Genomic DNA, 27,483 nt, shown 5'->3' with positions numbered 1-27,483 from the left:
AAATGGCTTATTGAATACGTTCTATTAAATACTGCAGCAGACCAACGTGTCTCAGAACTTCTGGTTCATTGTGGATAATTGTAGCATATGTTGGTGAGATAACTGCAGTTTTTATTATGGAGTTAGGAGAACAGATGGATACAGTAGCTTCAACCGCCAAGGGGCCGGTCCTGTTACGTTTCCCATGTCTGACCTGTAAGTATGTCCAAACAATTCACTTCTTTTTCTTTTTTGTTTATTAGTTTTCATGATTGAAAAAGAAACATTATATCTATTAAAGTACAGGAAAAAAACAATGCACCTTTAAAATCTTAGAAATAGGTTTTCAGATCGATTCTCGTTAATTCCCTCTGCTTAAAACAACCCTGTATTTCTGTGCTTAACAACAGACACAACTCAATAATGGGCCAATTAGCAAACAATAAAATCAAAGGGCCAGAATGAGGTTGTTAAAGGGCCACAGTTTAATAGGTCTGGTATATACTGTAATCCTTCTGTAAATCTCTACTACTTCTACGTAAATCTCGAATTCCCAAGCTCGTCACTGTGACATTCATAGTGTTACTCACACTGCACTTATACACGGACGTCACTTTATACACTTTATATTACTTTATACTACTGCCATATACTATAGTTACTCTTACTGTGCTTTCTGTGGCTGCAACTAACGATTATTTTTGTTGTCAATTAATCTTTTCCTCGATAAATCGATTAGTTGTTGGGTCTCCGAAAGCTCCTCAGTCCATCCTCCCCTCATTTACTTATCTAGGGTTTAGTAAAGCATCGCTATGTGCGGCGGAAGTGTGTGACTTTGGAGGCTGGCTGGTGGCTTTCCACCCAATTAAGTTAAAAATGGTACTTATATATTCTTTTCTATTGCTCCATCAGTTTATTTTTTCTTGACTTTTGATTGGTCGGGCAAGACACACGTTTGAACCTATAGCTACCGCCGGCCTGTGGTTTTATTGTTTGGGGGTTTTATCTGCTGTCTAGTTATTTTTGCACTGTAAGGCTAACACGACAGATTAACTGTGGTCTCTTAGGGTACTTTAAGGGAACACAAATGGAAAATTATTGCAACCATTTAAAGGGGCTGTCTAAAATGTAATGCACCTGGTGTCCTATCCAAAAAATACAGCCGGAGCGGGAAAATGCTAGCGTTGTGCACAAAATACTGTACACGTCAGGATTTATTGCATCACTTTTAATGGACTGTATGTGTTTTGTACCTCGAACTGAAGGCAGTGAGTTTACACTAATTTTAACTATGTCGTTAATTTGTTGCACTCGCAAAGTATTACCTGCATTAAAACACTTCGTGTGATGCGACTTGGCACATATTTTGTGCACAGTGCGGTTTTCTGTTGAACTGTAACTCTCGGCCAGCAATAAATGCACAAATTGCAAACAGCTGATGAGCAGTTTGTGCACAGTGGAAGTGATGTATGCATTTCAGCGAGACAGACTCTATTACATTAGCTGCAACGTAGTAATGGGACATTCAAAAGTTTTATTTTACACTTCAGGAAATACAATTGTCAGGAAATGTACAAGATTTACTGGATGATAAAAGATGGCGTCCTGTTCTAAAAGCAGGTAAAATAGAAGGAAACATTAACAGCGTCACAGTACTGCAATCGTGTTTATTTCTCCGTTTTTGGCATCTAACTTTGAATGCACATCGAATGCTATCCTACAGGCAAATGACCTGCATGCAACTTCATTTAGTAAATGAATGAAATATGTACAGACATCATGTTTGTTATGTATGAAATATGAAAAAATACAATGCCATCCAGAAAATGGTAGGTTTAATTTCAATAATTAGAAAATATTACATGTTGTTGTGGTGGCTCTTACAAATGGATCTTGGATATATTTGCTTCTCTCCATATTAACAATCTTCCCGCAGCACTCGGATAATGCACACACGTGATCAGACGATATATTAACACTATATGCGATGAGGAACGTTGGTTTATTTAAAGCTGAGTTGCCCACAGCGGGTGAACGTGGGGTCTAATCGCACATGCCGATATCAAAAATACACTGCGTATTTAAAGTCATGAAGACAGGCCTCCCAGAGATGATACGTCATATTGTGTGTTTTGTATTGCAATAACATACCAAGCACCTGGCAAAGACATCAGTGTTAACTGCACAGTCGGTTAACATTAATTTATGTTCTAATCAAACCCGCAGGAGGAGGTTTCTGTTAGCTAATGTACTGTACGGTGGTGTATAGGGGTGTGTGTCTGTAGTTTATTGTTTTCCAACAAATACTCTGTGCATGCATGTGTGTCTTTTGCAAGACAGCCTCTGCCAACCTTTATTCACTGATGATGACCCACAGAAACATTTTTTTCAGCTTTTTCCCTCATCAGTGAGAAAGGTCGGGAATGCATCGATGGTAGAAGAGAGAGAGGATTCTGACGGGTCGGGTTCCTTCTTCTCAAACTTCAATGATGTTGATGGACGGCACAGAAGGATGAAACTGCAACAGACAGGAGAGAAAAGAATCACTATTAATATTTCATCTCGTCAATAAAAAAAACACTTTGACCATGGAGAGACAAACAATGATCGAATACTATATCTGGATGAAGAAACCGGAACCAAGAACCCAGGTAGTGTTATTCAAATGCTGGAAGTCATTAATAATCTGCATGCCAGTGTAGTAAATAGGCGTAGTACATTATTTTCTCAGTTACTAAACTTTCTTCAGTCACTACATTTTCGAAATCTCTCTTTTTAACAGCCTGGTTCTGTAAGAATGTATTACTTTATAAACATATTTCTTAGTTACATATTTTTCAAGTGTTAAAGATCAATATACCTATATTGTTATAGGCTGTTTTTTTTATAAGATGTTTTTTTTAGTTGACAAAAATTTGGCCCTGATCAGCCTCCATTCTTCCTCTCTCTTGCATCAACCATTGGTGAGTGTGTGTTAGTTCCTGAAGGACTTATGCTTGCATGAAACTGACCCAACTGCACTCTTGACTGATGCGAGAGAGACTTACTGAAGTCTTCGTCAGAACCTCTCTGACAGGAACATCAGATCAACACCACCTAATGAGGACTGGACGGAGAGATAAGCCAACACAACGCGAACGATTGCCCCTCAGCTAATTTAAACGAGACGACTCAATGCGTTGCTATGTTAAATCCTCGGCAGAGGTCAGCACTCACAACACATTATCGATTCGGTCACGGCCTCATTACTGAGCTGCGACTGGTTAAATCTGTCCACTGCTATCTGTTATTTTTTAAAGGCATTACTCACATATCCAAAACGTCACCAGTGACTCAATTTCATATCCTTCAAAGCACCAAACATTATTTTGTTTACCACTGAACATCCCACGATTTCAACTTTTTAACCAACTCTGCACTGAGACATGCTGCTGTATGTTTTTTTGTTACTGTGGAATACAAGATGTATTTTTCCCCAGCAGAGTATTATCAGATTTGCAACAATATACTGTATACAAGGTCTCACCTTTGAAATGGATAAAATTACATACATGCAGTACATAAGGTCGCAGCAGCAGTGCTGTCTATGTAGAGTTTAGAGAAGAGTTCACTGTAATGTTTACTCGACATGTACCACAAAGTGGTAAATATTTACATGTAGATTTACCGTACATACATGTGTGAATACAATTGATTGAATCTATTTTTTTTAAATAAAACAATATTTTTGCTTAGATCACTCCATCACTGATTGATGAAACCTGCAACGCCGCACACACAGTAAGTGCTATTGTGATTACAGGGCCTCATTTGGTCGCATTAAAAACTCTAGAAACTCTGAACATAACCTGGTTGTTATGATGGTGGCTTTAGGCTCAACATACCTCGCTCACCCACTAATCTGGCTTCATAGATTGCCCCTCAGGAACGAGATAATATATATTCACCCAGCATCATCTCGCAATGAATCCGTCCCTAATTGTGGCATATTGGAGCTTTTTTGTTTTTCCAGCCTGTGCAGCAGAGCCAGATGCTCCTGTATTCTACAAACCTACAGTAATCACGTTAATATCCAGCGTAAACAAGTTTGCCGTTGTGAAGTGCCAAAGAGGTGGCGGGCTCTTGATGGCAGTTGGCTGAGCTCACAGATTAGATTACGTTCATTTTATTATTCACTGGGGGGAAAAGTGTTTCTGCAGCAAGGTGCAAAACAAAAACAAAAACACTGCATGTACACATCATCAGCAGACTTTGCACTGAAAAACATTTTGACATGTTACAATAGGAAAAGCACATGGCATGCCATGTCAGTACAGTACAACACAGTAATTTATATGGATGCTGCTTAAAAGGTGTTAGGGGAACGTGGAGAAGGACGGCGTGTGTGTTTTTCAGTATGCAGCAAATTCATTCAGACAAAAATGCTGAAGTGATTGTGACACCATAGTGTATTCACTCAGAGGAGTCATGCTCACCTTGCTCCTCAGCAGCCCTCCGCTGTGGTGCTCCGGCGTGCTCCTCTCGGACGACGGCTTGGCCTTCTCCTTATTGTTGCTGGAGTCGTTGTCCTTGATGATGTCATACTGCCGGCAGAAGAGGGCAATAACAGCTGCACGCGCGCACACGCACACACACATGCAAGAAAAGAGGATAGGAATTCAGTCATGGGGCGGCAACTGTCACTCACAGACATGTCACCACTTCCTCTAACGGAGCACGCTGAAAGGCCATGTGGATAATGGAATTCTGCTCCCGAGGGACGGCGATGTCCGCGTCTTTATCTGAAAGCTTGGAAGACAGTAATTCCCCATAGGGTTTGTTTTCTCACATTTTGCAGTCTGCCAGATGCAGTTCTGCCTCCGGTTTGGATGGGTACCGTATGGTCACAATGAATCAATTTAATTCAATTTAAAAAAAAAAAAATTATTTATATCCGAGGGGCAATTAACTTCCTTGCTCTACTGAATGTCCATTAAATATTCAGAAACTGATATACAGTTCGGGTAATGAAAACTGCGAGTAGCATAGCATAATTAATTTAATTGCCAAATTATTATTCATGTATGACATGTAGCTTCGATACTGGAGCACACTTATATGACGTAAGTGTGCTCCAGTATTGAAGCTACACGTCATACATTCATGCATTTGTGTAATTAGTGTTATTTGTCTGCTTTTATGATGATATTCTACAAAATCACTGCAACTATAAAACAACCTACCATTGAACAATCACACTGAACATTATTTAGATTTTGTAACGAAGAGGAGGAAGATCAGATGCATTTTTTCTATTGGTCATATGTTGCAAGTTTGTTTACCAATATCCATTAGTGGCCACTTAACATAGCTAGCTGAGCTAAATTAGCTAACGGCAGCTACAGTTAGTAGGAGTTGGTGGTGACACTGTTGATACGCTGCCACCTATTTGTTTGGAGTGTGAATTCAACAGGCAAACAATTTTTACATATTGCATTACATTTTTTTAAAGCTCAATCAAAAACTAACCTGAGCCCAAGTAAAAAACAAAATGAATAAACATTGCAAAGCTGATATCTTTTGGGAAAAAAAGCTACATACTTTTACAAAGAAGGATATATTTTTATGTCATAATATAGCTTTATAGTCATCGGTGTGTATTTCGCCTGTGTGTACAGGTGCTGTTTTTCAGTTCTTCACTACATTTTAACCACTAACCAGCTGCCACTTACTACACAGAAACATTTTACAATACAGCAGATGAGATTGCATCGAATCAAAGCAATTACCTGAGTAGCTTATAATTACATTCTCTTTTTTTTCCCCAGCGCTAGACCGAGCAGCGGGAAGTACCGCGATAAAAGATAAAAGATAACGATGGAAAAAACAACAGAAAAGAACAAATAAATACATAAATGAACAAACTATGTCGTGCAGATGATGAATTAGAAGAGAGAACAAGGTACATCTGACTTCAAACTGGCCTGGCTGCAAATGAGCAGTCCATTATGAATACGCCACCACATGAGGTGTTTTTTGTTCTCTCACTCCCACTCTTCACAGCCCCCGTGTTACTTTGGTTTCTCTCATTAGTATTATTTAACATCTCACTCTGGTGCTCGGGGGCGGGAAACCCTGCTCCTGGCAGCCTGTCAGATATGCCACTTCTCATTGTGCCTCAACACTTCATTAATCAGCACACATTTCCTCAAAGGAGGAGAAAATCTGACTGGGATGGAGAGCTCGGATGCAGAGAATGCTCAGAAGAGCGTGATGTGTTTCTGACATCGCCGATGTGAAAAAGCCCAAAAGAGACGGGATGTTCAGAGTAGTTACATTTGTTACATTTGAGTGTGTGGTGCTTTACTTTTTTGGACTCTAACTCCACTTATTAGGGATCCTATTGGTCTTGTGCGTAATGACTTGTCTGTGTATTTATTAGCGGCTTATTGATTTGTGTGTCAATGTATTGATGTGGCTACAGGCTGATCTACAGTGGGAAACCTCTCTCTGATGTGCATCATTAGTCTCCATCAATGAGACTGACAAATGTTGACAATTTGCAGAGAAGTCCAATTATCTTTTAGCTTATTAAGCGGGATTTCAATGTAATTTCACTACTGATGACAACAGATCAATAACTTCTGATGCTTGACACTGGATTTATAGATATTACATCTTATTGGATTTTAAAATCAGCCTATTAATAACCTTCAAAAGGTCAAAGGAGTAAGACTCACGTGTTACTGCATCGTCCTAAAAGACTCAACATTAAAGTATCAATATAGATCAAACATTAATCATGTGCTTCAGCTGGAGCACTGATACTGATATTAAGTCAGAGTTCTGTAGGTTTGTTGTTATTTACGGTAGCAAAAGTGCCTGAAAACTTGTTTTTTAAAGTATTTCTCACTCAGATTGAACTTTCATTAATAAATATGCAACACTCAAAAGTAAAGTCTTAAAAAAAAATATATCTTTAGTTATTATTTATTCAGATTTTTATACTTAAAAAGCTTGACTAATTGGTTTTATCCGGTCCAGTTAGGTCAGATTTGACAATCGGTGGCCTGGCAACACAGGCAGCCCAACGACTGTCATCTGATTTTGACTTAAATGTTATTATATCATCACTGTTTGCTTCCGTACCCTCAGGAGTGCATATACAGTTAAGGAACGTCATTTTAAAATACAAAACGGTCGGTTATCGTATTGGTATTGGCCATGAAGCGCGGCTAATTATCGTTCATCGTTATCGGCTGATAAAAAAATCCATATCGTGCAGTTATTTTCTCTTCTGACTTAAGCAGTAACAACACACACACAATATTCAAGCTTACCTGCCCACATGACCAAGACCACCACAATTATGATCATCTCTCCCGTTTGTAGATGCCGGGACTTGTCCAGGCCCTGCACAGTGGGGTCATCTAGGAGAGAGGACAGAGTGAATACAGACTATTCAACACAGTATACCGAATACAATTTGCTGAATATGTTGTCCTTGTATGAAGGGGACAAAATATGAGACACATTAAATTGCAATCCACGTGACAAACAATGGGCTCAAACATTACTGTAGGATTTAAGCACCAGTGTGTCTCAGTGAAAGCTGAACATTAACCTTAACATATTGTAGGCAGTGTAGCGTGCGGAGATAAGATACATACGATGACGGGCAGAAATGGAGGCTGTTTATCCCTCATGACTGTTCTGCCATTTAACGAAAAACTCTAGTAGTCAGAAAATGTGGCGGGCATTACCACATGTCATTCCTGTAGCATTAATCCTCCTTTAAGTGGATTGACTATGAGCCTATTTCCATTCCCCCAAACTATCTCTTTACCCGCATGGATGGACCTCTTCCAGGACGCCACTCTTCCCAATTGCCTCTTTTAGTGAATCAAGTTGTCAAGAAACTGGCCCCGGATGCCAGGCCGTCAGCTCTCTTCACATGATAGCTATTCGGGAGCGGGGTCAACTACACTGCCACGTTTTTCCAGTTGGTAGTAGTGTGTCTGGGCATGCGAGTGGAGCGAGGGGGCGCATCGCAGTGGCAATTAACATGACCACAAATCACAGGAAAGTGCTTGATGCTGATTATTCAATATGTAATTAAACCTGTCAGATTGGGGCTACGGATTCCTCAACGAGTGGAAGGAACTATATTCACAGCACAGTATTTTTCTTTTTTTTTCCAAACAACAGCAGGTCATTTTTGAGGATGAGCCTTCCTAGTGTTTAATTTTGTGCTGTGCTGTGCTGTCATATGCTCCAACCGCTGAATGCCCAAAGGTTTAACGGTAGCACACACTCAAATCTTCAGGACAGAGTTGACTAATCTAAATTTCAATTATCTACTCTGGCCATGTCCACCAACTGGTCTAAAAAGTCACATTGTTTGTAACTTCCTTATACAATTGACAGTAAAAACTGAGATTACAGGTTCTGTAATACACATTAATTGTTTCCATATTTATAAAAAGCAAGTTTCAAAATTGTTCAGAGGCCCAGAAGGGGCGTACTTCCCGAGATCACAAGTTGATTTGTATGTTGTTTTACGATTTATCGGGATAACGCGATGACTTATCATGAGAAAACAACTTCATTTTTCAAGATTCATAAGAGTACAGTATGAAATGCACACATTCCTCACATATTCAACTCGTGATCTTACAGCATTGACAAAAAAAAATAATTTCAAGCATGGCTGTTTTCAGCTCCCCCGTTTGTTTTTAGCTGTTCCCATTGCACAGTGAGCTCCAGAGTTCATAACAGGCTTCGTATTACACTTAAATGTCAGATCAGGGCTCAGATCAGTGCTCCTTCAAGTTGTTCTTCGTTTTATGTCCTCTGTCTGTCCCAAACCAATTCAAGTTATGTCGAGTTGCTTGTAGAAGTATGACAGTACATCAGAGGCTTTTCAGTAATGAATGTATCTTTGAGGCTTTTGTATTCTGCAAGACTTTCCAGCTGAACCTCTTGTTCTTGTTTACAGTGTTTCTAGTTGATTTAACAACCCGATGTTACTTCAAAAGTGCTTTGGTGCATGCAGCACACCGATACATCATGTATGTGTTCATATTTGATGGAATAGGTTTCATACCTCAGAGAGAGTGAGGAGGATTTCCAGATGACCTGAATAACATGTCCTGCTGATGTATCATACATATTTCATATAGTATGCTGTGTGATGCTCTGCTGATGGAGATTGCGGTGCACACCAAAGAGATTGTGTTGAGATAATTAGTCGACCTCCCTTCTGCTCACTCCAAATCCCGTTGGACGTTGTTTGTGGCTGCGAACTGTGTCGGGAAACAGTGTAACAACACACCGGGGGTGCTGTACTGCTGTCACAATGACGCATCATGTGATTTATTTTCGTATTATGTGAGCGTGAGATTGAGCAATTGAGTTTTTTTGGAGGGTTTATTACCAGTGTTGGGAGCATTCCTGCTATCCCACTTCTTTTGACAGTAACTAGAGATGTTTGTAATTACTTTTTCAAATTAAAGTGCAAAATTGTGGACAACTGCAGAAGATAGCAGACAAACGCAGCCTATTCCCCTGATTTTCCGGTTTATGATGTACGGTAACTGAGGCAGTTCAGCCTGTGTGAGCGTGCTTTTTATCAAAGTGATTGGGATTGTAATTACTTATTTTCAGTAACTTGAACAACGCTGTTTATTACACCGTACGACAGCCTTCCTGCTACTGAACTTGAGAAAATGAGTGAGAATCAGAACAAATAAGAGCAAATTTGAGATATCAGTTCTTCACTTTGCACATAGACATTATGGCGGCCACTTGTGCAACATGCTCATACAAAGAGAACACAAGCATTCTCCCTTGGGCTCGAATAAATCAAATTTTACTGTAAGTATACCGCGGATAGACACTCATTACTGACCTTCAACATGAAGCAGTAAATCATCACAGCTGAAAAGACTTATTTAGGTAATATGTTACAATTTAAAGGATTCATCAACTATCAAAAGAGTTGCAGACCATTTAATGTTAACTACAGATAAATTAAGTGCTCATAATAAGATTCTTGCCGTAAGGTGTCTATCAATCAAAACAACAAAAACAACAACAGATGTTATTTGATGACATCATGAAGTAGCGCGGGGCCCATCAGTCTATCTGAAAGAAGGTAAATAAGAAACTACAGGCACTTTTAAGGCGAATAAAAGCACAGATTTCTTTATTTGAACATTTGCTGGAAAAATCTGGGATAATGTAAGAACATATAAACACACCTCAACAAAATATGTAGCAAAGGTAGAGTCGCTTTTAGACATTTTAATGTGGTAAATGTTAAACATATCTATAATAAAGCAGTCGTTTCACTTCTGATATCATTATGGAAAGTTGTGAAATTGAAGTCAAAAGAAATATTTTGCAGAGAGCAAACAGCGTGTAAGATACCTTTTGTCTCATGTGTTAATGGGGGAGCCTAGGTGTAGCTTCTGACTCAGCACAGACAGTTTGGCATCTCTTTGAAGTATCACACAGTAATTGTGTCTAAGGGGACCTCCTACCTGGTTAGCTCTGACTGCTCAAGGCATTCATCCTTTGAAAATATTCTCTTTTTGCTCTCCTGTGTGAAGCAGCTTGACAGCTCGGTGGCAGCAGGTGACATATTAAGCAGTTTCACGTCTTTTCTTAGGGGAATGATTTATATAACGTTTTTGGAGATTTTTGTATCGACATCACAATCCATGAACAAACAAATGTAACATCGTAATTGTCCCACTTTTATCACAAACCTCAAATAAGTATTGTATTCTTCTATTTTGAAAACTCCCTTTGTTATGCTGGGATGATACCCCTGTGAAATTAATTCAGTTTTACTTCTTCAAAAACACGTTTAGTTTGCAAATGCACGTACTCAAATGTTGTCGAAATTATTGAACACTAATAGAATCTTAATGCCAGAACCCTGCTCCTCCAACCACAGGACAACATGCACAGTTGAAGGGCAGGCAGAAATATAAACTCTGATTCAAAGCTTTCCATGAAACTAATGGAATTGAAATTGACATATTGATCCTGAGGGAAAGAAAATAAGCACAGTAGCCTGTTTAAATTCAAATTCTCCAGCAATACATGGCGGGTATCTTGCCAGGAAAGGCTTTATATGAAATAGATGGATTTTGAATCTGGCCAGGTATAGATTCAGTGGCATACGCACTAATGTGTAATCACATTATCAAAGAGAATTGCACTGAGCAGAAAAATAAAAGCATTATTGATTCATGAGCATCATCCCTCTAGCTCTCCAGAATGCCTGGTACGTACTGCAAATCAATTTAGTTTCGATAGGAGGCACTTGGCTGTGACAAAGGATCTCTGAAATGGCCCAGCGATGCCGGAGCCAGCGAGATTAAAAAGGCTTTTAAGGGAACAATGGTCAGCGGCAAGATCCTGAACAAAAAATGGCACATTAAAATTAAGATGCAGTAAGGTTTATGGGGAATACATATGTTGTTATTGTAGGAGGAAGCATTGTAAACATCCTTTCAGAGCAGGTAAAAGCTTGTTAAGGGGAAACAAAGGAAATTCATCTTCAGTGGTGGAAGGAATCAATATTGTTGTTTCAAAGCAGTATGAAGTAGAAAACTAAGAAAAGTCTGTTTGCTCGTGTTGATGACCATCAACGACCTTGATTTCCAGTATTGAATTAGAATAAAAAACATTTTTACCTCCGCCAAGAAGGTTATGTTTTCATTTGTTTGTTTGTTGGTTGGTTTGTCAGAAGGATTTCACAAAAACTACTGAAAACATTTCTACAAATCTTGGGTGGAGGATGGGTCTCGGCCCAGAATAGAGCCAATTAACTTCTGGTGTGGATCTGGATAAAGGGACAGATCCAGGAATTGTTCTTGCTTTCTTTAACTTTATGGCTTAGGACATTGTGACCATAGATGTGACCATATTTGTATAAGAGGGTGGAGCTGTCGAGGATACTCCGATTGGATCTGACTGAAAAACCGAAGACACGCTGTGGTAGCATCTTGTCAACCCTCAACTTTTCAGAACTGGAAGCACTGTCCATATTTTATACTGTTAGTGGTTTATACAGGATTGGAAACATGGATGAAAAGCCGATAAATCTTCAAACAATTAGCACGCACGTGTTTTTATCTACTCAAGACTCACATGAATCAGGTTTAATAATTATAACTTTATTTGTGTGGCACTTTTTAAAAAACTTTTCTTAACTTTCTTATTTGAAGCCTCAGACAGTACTGTTCGTTATGTGTTACTGTTTTATGTTGTTTTACTGATTACATCAGTGGTGTAATTTTCCATCACACTGGAAGAGTTAATTGGGTTGCTTTGTTTGTCTCTGTAATCATTCAGCCAGAGTCTTTATCTGAAACTGAGATAAAAATATCACAATATTTATAGGCTATCTAAAAAAGGGGATGGAGCATTAGTCATAGCTGTTATGTGTGGACCTAGGTGATTTGTGCATTGTGTCTACAATAAATTTGCCAACAATAACAGAGTCAAAATACAAAATTCACACAATTTACAGCCAAACATGAAAAGAGAAGCTGAGCGATAAACTTGACAAGAGTTACATAAAAGAAATTTAATGCGATTGGACTTTGAAACTGGGCCACGAGGAGTCAGCGGTGCGGGCAGTAGATTTATGGAAAGCTGACACTGATTGCCTCTACACTTACAAAAACAAACTCCCACAAATGAAGCTCATCCACTGAATGGGCTGTTTTTCTGACCCACTTGGATGACTCATAGGGGGCAACGAATCCTGATTAATGGTGCAAGTGGATCTTTTCTAAGAGTCTTCAAAAAGTGGTAGGGCACGCACCCTAAGTCTTTTCACGATCAGCGCTTCGTTCAGATATCGTTAGCTTTCTCAAATCCATTGCTTTTAACTTCAAAAATAAGTACAGAAAATAATATCCTGAGTGTTTGATGTAAAGCAGCAAGAAAGCAGTGTAATGCCAGTTCCTGAATTAGCTTAATGGAGAGCGCGGCGTGTTGAACTTGAGCCTGAATTCGTTTCCTCCTCTCTCGCCGATCTTGCCAGCTTAACTAATGGTACCAAACCTGAGTCAGCTGAAGAGCAACATTTATGAGTCACTTGCATCAGCACTTCCTGTATTTGCAACCTCAACCAGGCCATAGGATAACGGGGAAAAAATGTTTGAAGTGTCAGGCCTGGGTTTAGACCAATGTCAAATTTATTTGGCTCATCCCATAATCATGGCTGAACTAATACAGATTAGTGAAGGACTTTCCTCCTGAAATGGAGACTCTACCCAAAATTCTTATAATAGAAAGCCGTTTTTTTTTTCTTACTCTTTCCTCATCTGTGCTGTAAGAAATTGAGAGCCGCTGAACTTATTCTCTATTGGTCACGCTCTTCATATTTCCCACAGCCCATACGCTGAGGCCAGACACTGAATCCAAAAGTGTTTTAGAGTGTGTGTCAGAATCCTGATTAGGCGCCCGGAGTGATATAGAGTTGCATAAATTCAGAGGAGCTCGCCTGAAGCCACGCTTGAGGAGTCTGTCAATAATGAATTGGTGTCTAGGAGAAAATAAACCTGCGAGAAGCACATAGAGCCCCCTCAGAGGGACGCCATGAGAGGAGGATTCAGGTTACCTGCACTTATGCCGGCACTAGCCTTTACTGTGCCTCATTTTCAATGTCAGGGTGTTTAAAAGCATTCAACAGCCGAGAGAGGCTTTAGCACAACAGCAGGGAAAGCATCCGTAATGGGTTGCTCCTCACTGTGCCTCAGGGAAAGAGGCCTTTGGCTGTACTATGTACCGTAGAATTAAAAGCAAAGTATTATGTTGCATAACAGACGGAGATTAAACACAGTGAAAAAAGTGCTGCAGTGACCTATTGTGACCTCGTCAATATACTGGATTTTGACAAACTTTATAACATGCTGTTTACCTGAAGAGAGATTCTGAGCTAACTGAACTTAGCTGGCAATTAAATTACATAATTATGTTAATATTAACAAATCTCATGAGGACACCAGAACAAACAGCCTGCGTATCCTAACACCTTGTATAACTTATACAGCTCTGTAATACCACACAACAGAGCCTATATCTCAGAGCTGCTTACCTTGATTCGAGCTATTGGAGGGGAAGCGGTCTGTCTTCTTGAGGGTGCGAAAATGGACCTTCTTGCTGGCTTGGCTTTCCCCGTACAGGCCAATCGACTGGACCTGGATTATGTAGTCCGTCTCCTCCTCCAGGTCCCAGAGAACACAAGAGCGGCTGGTAGTGTTGACCTCTCGAATGAATCTCTGCATGTGTCCTTCCTGCCTCTAAGGATGGAAAAGAGTGATGGAGAGCAACACGATTGATTGATCTAATGAGTCGATGCAATAATCACTACAGTGGGCAATGAGTGGATTAAGGTGGTGACACAGAAACACCTGTCCTGTAAATATTACCCTAAGGAAGACACTCTCTTCTGTGAAAGAGAGGACAGTATTGCTTTAATAATGTCTCCCCCTCCAGCGTGGTAAAACAATCATGAAGCTCTATATGTGCTACAACAATGTGAAACGGAGGTGACCAACCAGAAAAAAATCAATGTGCGGGAGAACAACATGCTGAGGCTTTTATTATGTTAACAGTTGGCACTTCATTTTCACCATATGGAGTCCTGACTTGAAATTGAAAAATTAGACTGTGAGTTCCTTCAGTCACAAGCTCTCAATGTCTTTGTCTTTGACCTTGTTTTCGGAGCAATCAAGTCCCGGAGCTGTGAGAATTATTCCTATGCAGAGCTCCCTTCTTAGTGTGCTCTCTAGCCCATCTGCACTTCAAGTGGCTTCGGGCCAGATGTCTTCTTTTTATGTGTTTTTACGGTCCTTCTTGACTGAAAGATGTGATCACAAAAAGCCTGTTACTCTCCATAAACAGTGAATAATGCAATGATTAAACCGCAGTATACACTCAAGGCAATTGCCAAACGTGTTCGAATTCAGCTGCGTAACGTGACGAAGAGTCCTAAGCATAGACGTTCGGCTGTTGTATACAGCCCATCGGTTGCGTGAGCGAAGAGCAAATTCACACGGCTGCATAATGTTTCGATATACGTGATTACAGCGGCATATGGCATTCTGTCACCCAGTGTTTGCATTCATTGGCTCTCCTATTTTAAGCCTTTCAGATCTTTTCATCCTAAAAAAAAATGCTGTTTGGCAGCTCCACGCACTCTTGTTTATTCCCGCTGCACCCTTATTTTCTCTTGACAAATCGACCGTGCCGAGTTTTATTCTAACTCGAGGCTTGAAGGCAAGATTCAGTCAGTCTTCCTGCATGCTAAGCAAACTTTAAGGTGTTCCTCGGCATATACATCCAGACGAAAACACATCTTTATTCTACCAGGAGTCTTACTCGGTATGCGAGACACACCCAAGAAACATGGTGAGGTGTTTGTTGAGCTCACAAAAGCTCCTCCATGGACTTCAGTCATTAAATATTTTATCATTTCTTTGTCCATAACATATTTTTTCTGTCACCAGAAGCCATTATATCTCAATATGTTCCACAGGCTGTCAAGAAATGCAACATGAATGAAAGTGGATTCCAGGTGCACTTCTTCATTCTGCCTGCTGGCTTGCTGGTGTGCCAACAAAATTGAAGGCTCAATGCCAAACCGCAAATGGCTCCAGCCAGGAATAAAAGCGAGGCAATTTTATCGTTCTGTGGGCGATCTGCTAACCTGTCCACGTCCTACCTGATTTACATTACAACATTATTGGACTTACCTGTTGCGAGATAGAGAAGCCGATTATTATGTCTCCCTCTGGAACCTCCCAGGATACAGTTGCAGAGTCGGCCCGCAGGTGCATGACGGACACGTTGACAGGAGCTGGTGGCCGGTCTGGAGGAAAGGAAACAGAAACAGGGGGGTCTGTTAATCCGCCCTCTTTTCCCGATATCACATTATCCATGCCATCTGTGTTCACGCTGCATCTGGTAAGTCAGCACTCAGAACGCACTGCAGGTGTTTGTTTTGAATTAAAAGTGAATAACTGAGTCGTGCTCTCAAAATTCAGCAGCACCATCATCATGGTACATTAACCGGTTTGGTCTTATGTGGACAAGCAGTGGAATGAACTGAAAATACCATTTTTTTTTTAACCTGTGTTCACCCTTCTGTAGTTTTGGAGCACCTGCGTTATGTGGATTTTGCATTGATTTGGAGTTTAGTTTCACTGGTACATTCCCGTTCACTTTTTTCTGAGCCACTGTCCTCAGACAAATAAACCATCAGGTTGCCATCTCAACTGCTGTATCACACAACTACAGCCGTGTTGCTGTGGGATTTTTCAATTGGATTTTGGATTATTGCAGAAATGCTACGTGGCAAACACAAGTTTATGATGCTTACTCATATTGTTCAGCAAGATAATCTTCACAAATGAACACCACTAATGTAAACGTAAATTCAATCACCACAACCAGACTACACACGTTAGAGTCAGAATAATGTGCAGCTAAAGTCTACCTGTAAGACTTGTGAGTACATGAGCCAAGCTTTCAGCTTAATGACATTTTATGTCCCAGACAACCTCTGCGGTCTCTTTTAGCCCTTACTTAGCAACAGCCTTTTCCACAACAAGTAATACTTATCTCTGTTGTAATGTACAACAAAACATGAAAATCTCTTGAGCCTGTGTTAACCACAGACCTTATTTCAGGCATCTAACCGAAAACTCGGGAGAGAAAAAAATGCTAATCAGTTTTCGGACTCATTCTTGCATTGCTTATCACAAAACTGGGACATTTGTTTGGTGTCCCTGGGTTTATAGAATACATACAAGGACATACTGTCACAAATACAGCTGTTTTCAAAGGCAGTCTCAGTGAAAATGACGTTATTAAAACTTTCTGGAGTTAGTGCAACATTTGTAATGTCTATTGTCTATTTTTTAGGGGAGGCCGACATTGATTTAAAAGTGGAACCCTGTACCGAGAGTCGGGACGCTGTTTCAAACATAAATAAAACATAATGTGATCATTTGCTAATCCTTTGTGACATATACTCAATTGAAAACAGTACAAACACGATATATATTTACTGTTTTACCTCATCAGCTTAATTGATTTTTGCAAAAAGATGCTCATTCTGAATTGGATACCACCACTTTGCTATTTGCTTTGATATTATTATTCTGTTCTTGTTTTCCCTCAATTAACTCGTCAACCAGCTGTTTTAATAAACTGCTTACTTGCATTTTATTATAAACCTGCAGAATTACTAAAAATCCCATGTGTTTAAATTGTCACATACTTTCTCCTTCCCTCTAAGCAGCCTTGTCTGTCACCCTGACAGACTGGCCTTTTTAAAGTAACCACGGTGGCCGTTTCATGTCCACCTCCCTCGGACAGAGTTACCTTTCTTCACCCAGTCACATTGCAGCCATCTATCTTGATTTGGTTGCTGGTGGACACATTGATTGCGAAGCGGGACAAAAGCCTGGGAAAGCAAAAGCCAGGAGAAGCAGAGGGTGACAGATCTAATAGAGGGCGCCGTACGGCTTCACAGTCTCCGAACCGATCGCTTAGGTCAGATGGATAGATGGGATCGGCTGAGCAGATGCGGACCTGGAGGCCATCCTCTGGGCTTTTGTGGTTAACGTGGGGTCTAATGGACTTTGTGTGTTGCCACAGAAAGTAACCGATGAAATGTTGAAAGGTTCGAGTGAGTGGAAATATAATGGGGTGTCAGATATGTGAAAAATAATGGCAAAGAGAATGGTTTCTTGAAGAAGACAATAGATATACTGTACGTAAGAAGAGGGAATAACATACATACAGTATCACAGCTGCTCTTTAAGTATCAGTAGTAAGATTGCAATTTACAGCTCTCTGTAGCAGTTCGCTGCAAAGTGAGTATTAATTGGCTGTTGTACAGTCAATTTGTATTTCAAAAGCTGTTATTAACTCACGGGGCACGTTGGTAATAACCCATAACACAGTTGTCATGAAATGACAGCCCACTGTGCTCTTCAAGGACAATAATTCATCCAAAAAGTGCACTTGAGAGAGAAAGATGAAAGACAAAATGATGAAATTGGGAGCTATTTCAAATGATTTGCCCTTTTCTATATCGGTCTCTCACATCTCTCTCCTCTTATCTCCCCGCGTCTGCCCTTTTATCTCTCCCTCTCTTACTGTCGCTTTCGCTTCTTGCACTTCTGCTCGTTTTATCTCGGAGACGATCACTGATGGCCTCTGTGTTCGGTGCAAAGGGTGACATTGAGGCAGATCTCAAGACCCTCGGGTCAGAAGAGGCTATCAGTCTCCCTCTCTCGGCATTATGAACCACTGGGGGGAGGAGGCGGGTCAAGGTCAAACACAGGCATGACGCTCGGTTCCTCGGGCTCATGACACGCTCTGAGATTGGTTTTGCACAGGGCAGCGTATAAGATGAACAAGAGGCCAGACTAATGCTTAGCCTGTGATGGAGAGGAAATTAATGTTCCAACTACGTAGAGAGCGGGGAGGAGAGTAGGCTTGGTTGTTGGTATCACTGGTATGAAGAGGTCAGGAGGTTACGGCTGTCTCATTTTATCCATTTAATGAGGAGCTTATTTATGGAAGCAGGTGCTGCAATGTGTTAAGATAAGGGTACAATGGGTTAAGAGGGAGGGCAAGTCACATAAAGTGTATTTTGTCCTTGATCTTTGGAGGGATGGTGAATGAGTCATACAAGACCTGCGAATATGAGGCAAATTAATCCATTGTCGAACGCCGAGCGATGGTTGTTGTTACATGTCTGTTTGTGCCTGACTAAATTTATATGAACCAATCATCTCATCCAAGAGGCTTCTTCAGTCCTAACTAACTGGAGCGGAGTTGCAGGCTTTTAAACTCTGTGTGGGAGTGTCCTTACAGAGTCGTTAAGGACACTTGTGAGCTCTTAACAACTCTGTAAGGACACTCCCACACAGAGTTTAAAAAGCCTGCAGCTCCCCTTCAGTTAGTTAGAACTGAAGAAGTCTTGGATGAGAAGTGAAACGTCTTCAAGAAACTGAAACGCGTCCAGTTGCCTACGATACAGCACTTCACCTGGACGACTGAGAACCTTCGTCAACATTAGCCAATCATGTTCTACCGATGTGAGTGCACAGTTGAGATTCATGACAGTTTAAAGGCAATGGTGCAGATGGACTTCCCAATGAGGATGGAAGAGGAGGATTATCATGTTAATGCACAGGATAACTAAGAAAGATGAGGTTATTCAAAAATAAGACATTAAAGCTGATGCCGTCTTGGCGTTCTGGATTGATCCGTAAGTTCTTGTTGTGAATTTTAAACCTTATTTTGGGGCAAAATCACCAAACTTTGAAAACTTTTTTTGACTTGGGATTCGATACATGCAGTTTTAATGTCCCTGTGACCACTGACCGATAAGTTCTGGCTCCCTCCCCATGCATTTGGATGGAGGCCCGGTCTTGTTAGCCTGAAACAACTGCCCGGGGGCGTCGCCGAGTGGCACGACTTGGCTAAAAGGAGACTTTGGCAATACCTCTGGGCAGGGACTTTTTAAGGGGTTAAATAATGTCCCCTCAAAGTTAATTTAGACCCTTTAACGTGCAGTGGAAACGCGTCAAGTTCTCCCAAAGGTTCCAAGTACCTAGGGAAAGTTCCTGCAGTGGAAACTCGGCTTAACTGGCTGAAGTCCCTCTTCAGATGTTGCATTTCGCTTTGAAATACCAGGATTTCATTTTTTCCCTTTATATCTCATTCTAAAACTCTCACAATGAACAGCTCACATTTCACAATCCACATAGCAGCTTCGGTTATTGCATCTGCACACTTTGCCAAAACAACAGGGATCTTCATTTGTTTTTGTAATGACGGATCTAACACTATCAAGCCTAAATTGCCATCAGCGCGTGTCGTACAGCGCACACACTCTTCAGACTCTGCAACGTTTATCCACGACATGACACGCTCATTTCTCTTGAAGCTCATTGTCCTTTAGGTAATGGGGGTTACAGACAGCCACACATGGGCATAAAAAGCAGCCAGCAACTGTGATGCATTTTCCGCGGGTCATTTACTGGTGATGGAGCGAGTGACGGTTCAGTTGAAGCAGGCCATGAATCATCACTAATGTATGAGTGCCCTCTTCCTATATGATGTTTTTATTGCACACGGTTGAGCAGGACAAGTATGTTTTCAACTTGAGGCGCCTGAGTAAGGTGCCTTTCTGGACTGTAGAACATAAAGAACAGAAACTACTATCTTACATTACCGTATTCATTCATTTAATATCAGCAGGTCATGATAAATATAAAAAAAAATACTCTTGTCTCAGACATTTATTCACTGTTGGCTAGACAACAGATGAGGTGATTTTCTAATGCAAATATTTATTTTGATATGTAGTCCAATAGTCCAATCCTCTTCCCGGTGTTCCCTTCCAGCTTGTTTGATGTTCCCCTCTGCAGTAGTAAGTGTCATTGTGAATACTTCAATATTTGTTGCCGGCCACGTGTCCTGAGTAAGCCCCACTCCACAGAATGGGTTACATAAGATCTGAAATCAAACAGCAATAGGTCAAAGCGGCCCGAGGCGTGTGTCAGTGCAAACAAATGGTAAGACCCTCTTGGGATGTGGGCGCACTGCCAGGATGAATCATAGCGAATACAGCCAAAGCCCTGCGCATTAGCTACTCCGTATCTAACCAAAGTGCACAGAGAGATAGTGAAAGTGCAGGTGGATCTCTGAATGGAAGACGAGCCACGTGGAAAGGAGCCCAGTTTGAATTTGTCAGAGTGAGGTATGTCCATGGCATCATATATTTTGTCCTCTATATTTGCTGGCAAAGCACAATTGTGCAATACATCCTGATTTATGTACAGTTTGTGTAATGGTTGCTGTATATTCACAGCATCAGAGCAGAGATTCACTGGAGATGTATTTTATCGTCTAACATAAAGATTTTATTTATCTCGATAAAATAGGCTGCGCAGCCTTTGATCATAGACAACCTTGGATAACCGTGACACACTGATTAAATGGAAGAAGAAAAATGAGCTGGAGTGGAAAATCATCACATCACCTGTCGGATTTACAACCTCAATTTGACAGATGACATGTCATGTCCATTTCACGATTTCCATTTCTGTGTTTACTTTGATGCTGCGTGAAGAAAAGCATTAAGGTTGAAATGCGTAGCCAATGTAAAATGCAACAAAGCTGCCTTTTTGTGTTTCTTGTTTGCACCTGATTTATTAGCCTGGGTTATTTAATGATCGCACTCTCGAGCAAATGCAAATGTCATCTCTGCACCCAGGGAGCTCCAATTTAAGTTACTGTTTAAAGGCCCTTAAGGATCCCCTCCACGCATATACATGAAAATGGCACCTCAGGCACCTGGCATGATTTTTACCACATGAACTAGAATGGAACTCAGTCGAACGCATACTTCCGTTAAGGCCCAACAGTCCCGTTTTAATTCAGTCAAGCCTAATCCAATATCAAACCGATAGCTCGATAACTTGATAGACCTGCATCACTCAAAATTTTAGAGCACCCATCCATCCATCCATATTCCTGGATATGTTCCTTTATCCGGACCCATAACAAAAGTCTATTCTGGGTCGAGACCCGTCATCCATCCAAGTTTTATGGAAAACCTTTTATTAGTTTTTGTGTAATTCTGCTGACAAACCAACCAACTTTCACAGAATAATGTGATAATGTCTTACTAATGTCCTATGTCCAAGTACTATTGTCTGCACTTACAGCTTCAAAGAGAGGACAGGAAGCAGGGTAAGAGAGAGGGGGGGTGACATGCAGCGAAGGGCCCAGGCTGGACTCGAACCCCGGGCCGCTGCAGCGAGGGCAAAGCCTCTGCACATGGGACGCCCACTCTACCATCTGGCTATTGGGCGCCCCATGTGCTTTTTGCTTTTGTCTGTATTCAAATGCTTATGTGTTGAAGCGCTTTTATCTGTGCCTATATGCCACGTGATAAATTGTTCTCGCATGTGTGTATGTTTCCATATGCCATCAACCTGCCAGGGACAGCTGTCATGGTCTGGTGGCTGTGTGAGTTGACTTGAGTTTGTGCTTATGTGTTATGTTTTTTATTTGTTTTCTTAATGCCGCCAACCTTAAATAAAATAAACATAAAAAAACACAAGCCAAAAGCAAGACAAATGGCCACAGGTGAAAACATAACCTCTTCTATGGAGGTAAAAATCCCTAAATTTACCAAGTTTTCGTCTCCTGCTGTCTGCTGATGACTGGACCAGGATTGGCTTCCCAAACTATTTGTGATGTCACAAATCATGCATGTTATAGGCCCATCAAGTGTAAAACTCTTCATTCTACACAGTGAAGCTCAAACATTCAGCAATAGAAACACATTTTTGACAGAAGGGAGACTGGACAGATACTGTATCCAGAGGCCAAGGAGATATTGTAATTCTGTGCATTTGCATCCACTTTTAGCAAGAAAGGGTGCTATCAGAGTCAGACCTATTCTAACAGGCTCGAGTTACAATCAGAAATCCTCTGCAGATTAACGTCTTCTTGTAACTTGTTTTAACAGTTTTGCACCCTTCTTTCTTTTTAATTATTATACATGATGAAACCAATTTAAAAGCCTGTGCACTTATTTATAGTTAACGGTGCGACAAAGTGACACAGCTCTATAACTCAGTGCTCTATGACTCAATAAACGTCTCAGACAGAGACAGACGCTGCTACTTCTTAGCTGTACAAGCAATATCTGTTTTGACATGAACGAGTGCCGTGCTCATTGTTCAGTTATAAATATATTTCGAATGATTGATCAGTTCGCCAACAACACAATAAAACTCCCGGAGGTGAATCATTCAAATCGCATCGAACATTTAAGAGGCAAAACACCATGGTTTACTGAGGCTCTGCCCTCCTCTACTATCGATCATATTTCACTCTCAATTACCTTGAAGCTCGTGACAGTTTGAAGGGTTGCTTGTAATGTAATCCCTCTCTAATGCTAATAATGTCTCAGTCCCTTGTGATATAGATAATGTATTCACCGATGTCTTTTAAATAAAGGCAATAACTCATAACGGGTGCCTTGAATTTTCGACATGTCGCCCAGTCATTCTTCAAACGGCTTCGTCTGGATGTGTTTCAAACCCGGTCGTGGGAAGTCTAAATGTTCTCCTGTGCCCAGCAGGAGGTTGTCACACAGCTGCTTGCCGGCCTCCGTGTTGCAAATTGCCTGGTAGTGGAGCTCTTAAGCAATGTCATGCTGGTTTAACTCAGTCGCAACACTCGCTCACTGCCCCCATATTACCTTTTGAAGACTGTTTTCTTGTTTCATCTTCGAACTGAGAACCTGCCTGTCTTTCACATTTGATGCTACATGTAAGAAGTGACTTTATGTGATCTTCGCCACCAGGTATATATGTAGTGCAGCAACAACAGTATATCCGGACACAGATGGAAGGACTTGTCCAGCCATGTGTGGCTAAATCCCAGGCTTTTTTCCTATACATTTTAAAGCCTCCCTACAGTAGGAGCACTTACTGTTTCTTCCTGTCGGTACACTCTGTCTTCTCTCTCACAGACTGAGAGGCTGTGATACAGCAGTGGGACCAGATGGGACCGGGTGACAGGCTAAGGTTAATGTAATCACCGGCCAAACCCTGAAGCTTTTCAGCCACAAGCTAACATGACTTCATCATCTCAAAATCTGTGAAGGCTGGCATGCACCGACGCGTAGGAGCAGATTTATGAACAGGTTGTTGCATTAATCTTACTGGCTCCAGTGGGTGTTGACTGGTTTTTACAGACGTCTCAACAAGACACTAACAAGTGTGAGCTACTGTACGATACTCGAAATGCTGATATAAAAGTTCTTCCCACATGCCGCTGTTATTCCATCTGTGTATCTGTAAACTGTCTGCCATGTGACAGGCGATTAAATTATGACGACATGAGCAAACATTGGCCCTCAGTCTGATGGATTCAGCTCTAATACATAACGTCTATTTGTCAAGAATGTGTCACCAGGTTTATGAACAGCAGATTGCCAATTTGAAGAATGATATGAGCCCTGGCCATCCAAATCAATCCAATAAATTGCACGTTTGCTCACTGCCTAAAGCTGTGGTGAGGCCTAATGCACGATTAATTTTCTAGTTTGTTTTCAGGCCGTCTGAATGTAAATATGGGTACACGTTTGAGTATTGTTTGTCTGTCTGGACCAAGAAAAACATCTTCTGTGAGTTTGGACTGTTTGACTTGGAAAGGCTACTCATACTGTTTTTTTTTCTCAATGACTATTTGATATTGGAAGCCCAGTGCTGAATCTGGTTCAAATGTCATTTCTGCCTTTTTGTTCTTTCTACAATCTCAAACCAGCTTTAAAAACCTGTGCCATATCAACATGTCAAACACGGCAGCTTGGTCAGTGGCCTTAAGCTTCAAATGATGACGCTCTGTCTACCACTCTGGTGTCAGTTTTGCACGTGAGGGCTCCGTGGTCACGTTAGCAATTATACGAAATATGCATCGTCACATATTATGACATATTATGACTTTTGGACTTTTATTAATGTTATGAAATGGTTGTGGTTTGGTTAGGCACAAAAATTACTTGGTTAGGTTTAGGAGCAAGAATTACTTAGTGACTAAAAGTAACTAAATACAAAATTTATTTAGTTTGGTTTAGGCACAAAACTACTTGGTTAGATTTCGGAATAGATCATACTAAAGTTCTGTTTATTATCCATCCGACCATCCCGACTGCCCACTGACTTATGTTGCTCTGTATACCACTACACTGGAGGGGCACTTCAAGAACTGATGCTTGAGGGGTAACTACAGCGTCAAACCAAGGGCCAGTGACCAAGCTGCTGTTTTTGACGCATTGGGGGTAGGAATGGGCGAGCTATGTAGATTATTGCGTAATTGGGCTGCACAATTAATCAAAATATTATCGAAATCACAATATGGACAACATCCCAATCACAGAAGCTGCAATATTGTGATAAAGGTGCATTATAGTGCTGCAGAGACGCCCTGGCCTGCAAATCTTGTTCTCCAGATGTGAGAACACATGTTTGTTTGGCACATACCCCAACAAATGTCACACAATCACGATTTTAATAGTTTTTTCAGTAGAAAAAATAGCAAATCTGATTATTCTCATTAATTGTGAATCATGTCAACTGTAATTTTTTGCCATATTGTGCAGCCCTATTGTGTAATCATGACTCATGCTGAAAAAGCTCGCTCAATGGACGAGTGAAAAGCTTTGAGAACTGATCCCAGTAAGTGAGATGAAAGAAAAACAGGCTTCATTATGTGTTAGCATTCCCCATCTGCCTTTCCTATCTTTAGCATCACTTTTAAAATAATCGAGCGATTCCATTCATTCTATTACCTTTGGGAGACTTCACTGAAAAGCTCATTCTTTGTTGGGGTTGTTGAAATTTTCATGGACAACCTCGACACGAACAAGTGAGACTTAATTAATTCAGACCTTCCTCCGAATTACGTGTCACAGTGAATCCCACAGTCTCATAGCGTGCATAGGGCTGGCAGTAATGAACCCAACATTTATTTTCATTTACTTTGAAGCTCATTGCAACAGCCAAATTTATATTTATGAGTGCCATGTTCATTATTCCAACAGTAGCTTCTCCCGCTGTTGACAGCCTGCATTCGCAACTCCGCCGAGATCAGAGATGCTCTTGCGTTTCACATGTCAGCTCGGAGCATGACAAAAGCTCTGAATATCTGTATCAGGCGCGCAGCACACACACACCCACAGAGACAGTGAAGTGCCAATCTGATTCTCTCAAGGCACTATCGCATGTAGGACTCGGTTCCCTTGAGAGGCGAGGGAGGGAGGAAGTGATAGAGGTAGACAGGTAGATAAAGAGGCAGAGATACTTTAGATGCATGCACGGGGAGATAGAGAAGATATCTATTAGAGGAATAGTGAAGAATCATAAAGTGTAAGTCTTGCAATGGAAGGAACGCAGAAATGATCATTTAAACGAGACCTTATAACCACAGGTGATTTCACTCGCATCTAATCTCACTGAAGGCAGCGTTGGCTCTGCAGCTGGTGCTTTTGTGGCACATTGATTTAGAGGAGCGAGTGGCAGAATGTGTATTTTGGCAACCAATGAGAGTTTTTTATAAATCACATAGTGCCATGATTTAAAAAGAAGTGCCTTCCAAGAGAGAGGACACAAAGGGGAAAAGGCTGGGAATGTGGCTGTAGGGCAGCTCTTTCGGAAATGATCTGCAGGTCTGTTGCTGTAAATCTGCAAAATCAAACGCACAAATAGGGAAAACTGTCAAGGTTATTCTTAATGCTGTTGTATAAATATGAATTTAAATCGTAAAGACGAAGGATATTTTAAATAGACACTGTCTTGTTCTTTATAAATGATTCAAAGATTTTAAAGACAGGTATAACAACCCATTGTTATACATTTATTTTCACTATTGATTCATCTTTTAGTCTATAAAATGTCAGAAGATTATGAAAAATGCTCATCACAGTTTCCCAGAGCCTAAAGTGACATCTTTAAAAAACACAATACATTATTACAATTAGAAATTACAAAGAAAAGCAGCATGTGTTTAATGCATTATCAAAACAGTTTGCAACTATTTTCTTTCTACTGAATAATCGATAAGTCTTCTAATCACTTCTAACACGCTGGTATTGTGATCACAACACAGTGAGTGAGTGGGTCCCGATGCACAAAGCGGGTGACATTAAACGCATCACCAGGGTGCACAAAGCGGTGAACTTGCTGACGTTTTTTTTGCGACACTTGACACGTTAAACAAGGCTACAAAGTGCACGGTAAATAGATTTTGACTCATACTTACTCGCTCCTACCAAGAACACGTCGCTGCCAAAAAGCAACAGGACCACGGAGTTGACCAAAACAAGCAGGCGAGCCATGTTTCTCGTCTGTGGCTGCTCTTAAAAAAGAAAAAAGAAAAACAGAAACACGCAGACGTCCTACGCTTGAAGGGCAACTAAATCACAGCAGTTCATCTTTGAACATTGTTGAAAATTCCTTTTCATGAATGAACGAATCACTGACGCGAGCCGGTCGGTTGAGAGACGACCAGGTAAAGTACGTGGCGACCGGAAAACATTTTCTCTGTCGATGCCCACACGGTCATTCAGGGGTTTAAATCCACAAGTCCTTCCATGTGTCCGTGTTTCTCACGCGTCTGGCGGCTGCAGCTGGTGACTTCCCATCGCGCCTGGTGGGTTCACATGAGGAGATGGGAAGAAGGGAAGGAAAGGCGACGCTTGCTCACAGGCTCGTCGGTGTCCGTCCCCTCACAGACTGAGGGGACACCGTGGGGCGTTTCAGCACCATGGGCAGCGCCTTTTTTTTTTTTTTTTTTTTAAGTTCTCACACTGGAGCTCACTGCTCACCGGCTCAGACCCGACTGGTGTTTATTCACGCACAGGAGGGGGGGTTTGGTCATCCTGCAGTCCTTTTC

General features: G+C 41.0%; 1 protein-coding gene across 1 annotated transcript; it reads right to left on the bottom strand.

The window, feature by feature from the left end:
- Positions 1-1,493: 1,493 nt before the first annotated feature.
- fndc4a (fibronectin type III domain containing 4a) lies at positions 1,494-27,474 on the bottom strand. Its single transcript, XM_084376730.1, has 6 exons — positions 26,851-27,474; positions 15,741-15,856; positions 14,081-14,285; positions 7,299-7,388; positions 4,455-4,588; positions 1,494-2,497 (listed from the first exon to the last, which is right to left on the bottom strand). The coding sequence occupies exons 1-6, from the start codon at positions 26,924-26,926 to the stop codon at positions 2,456-2,458; spliced, it is 663 nt and encodes a 220-aa protein (XP_084232856.1). The 5' UTR covers positions 26,927-27,474; the 3' UTR covers positions 1,494-2,455.
- Positions 27,475-27,483: the final 9 nt, after the last annotated feature.

This window comes from Pagrus pagrus (genome assembly GCF_965226575.1).
Source record: "Pagrus pagrus genome assembly, chromosome: 16".
In the NCBI taxonomy this organism is placed as follows: domain Eukaryota; kingdom Metazoa; phylum Chordata; class Actinopteri; order Spariformes; family Sparidae; genus Pagrus; species Pagrus pagrus.
Note: the sequence above shows the minus strand (reverse complement) of the source record. Positions and strands in the feature narration are given on the sequence as shown.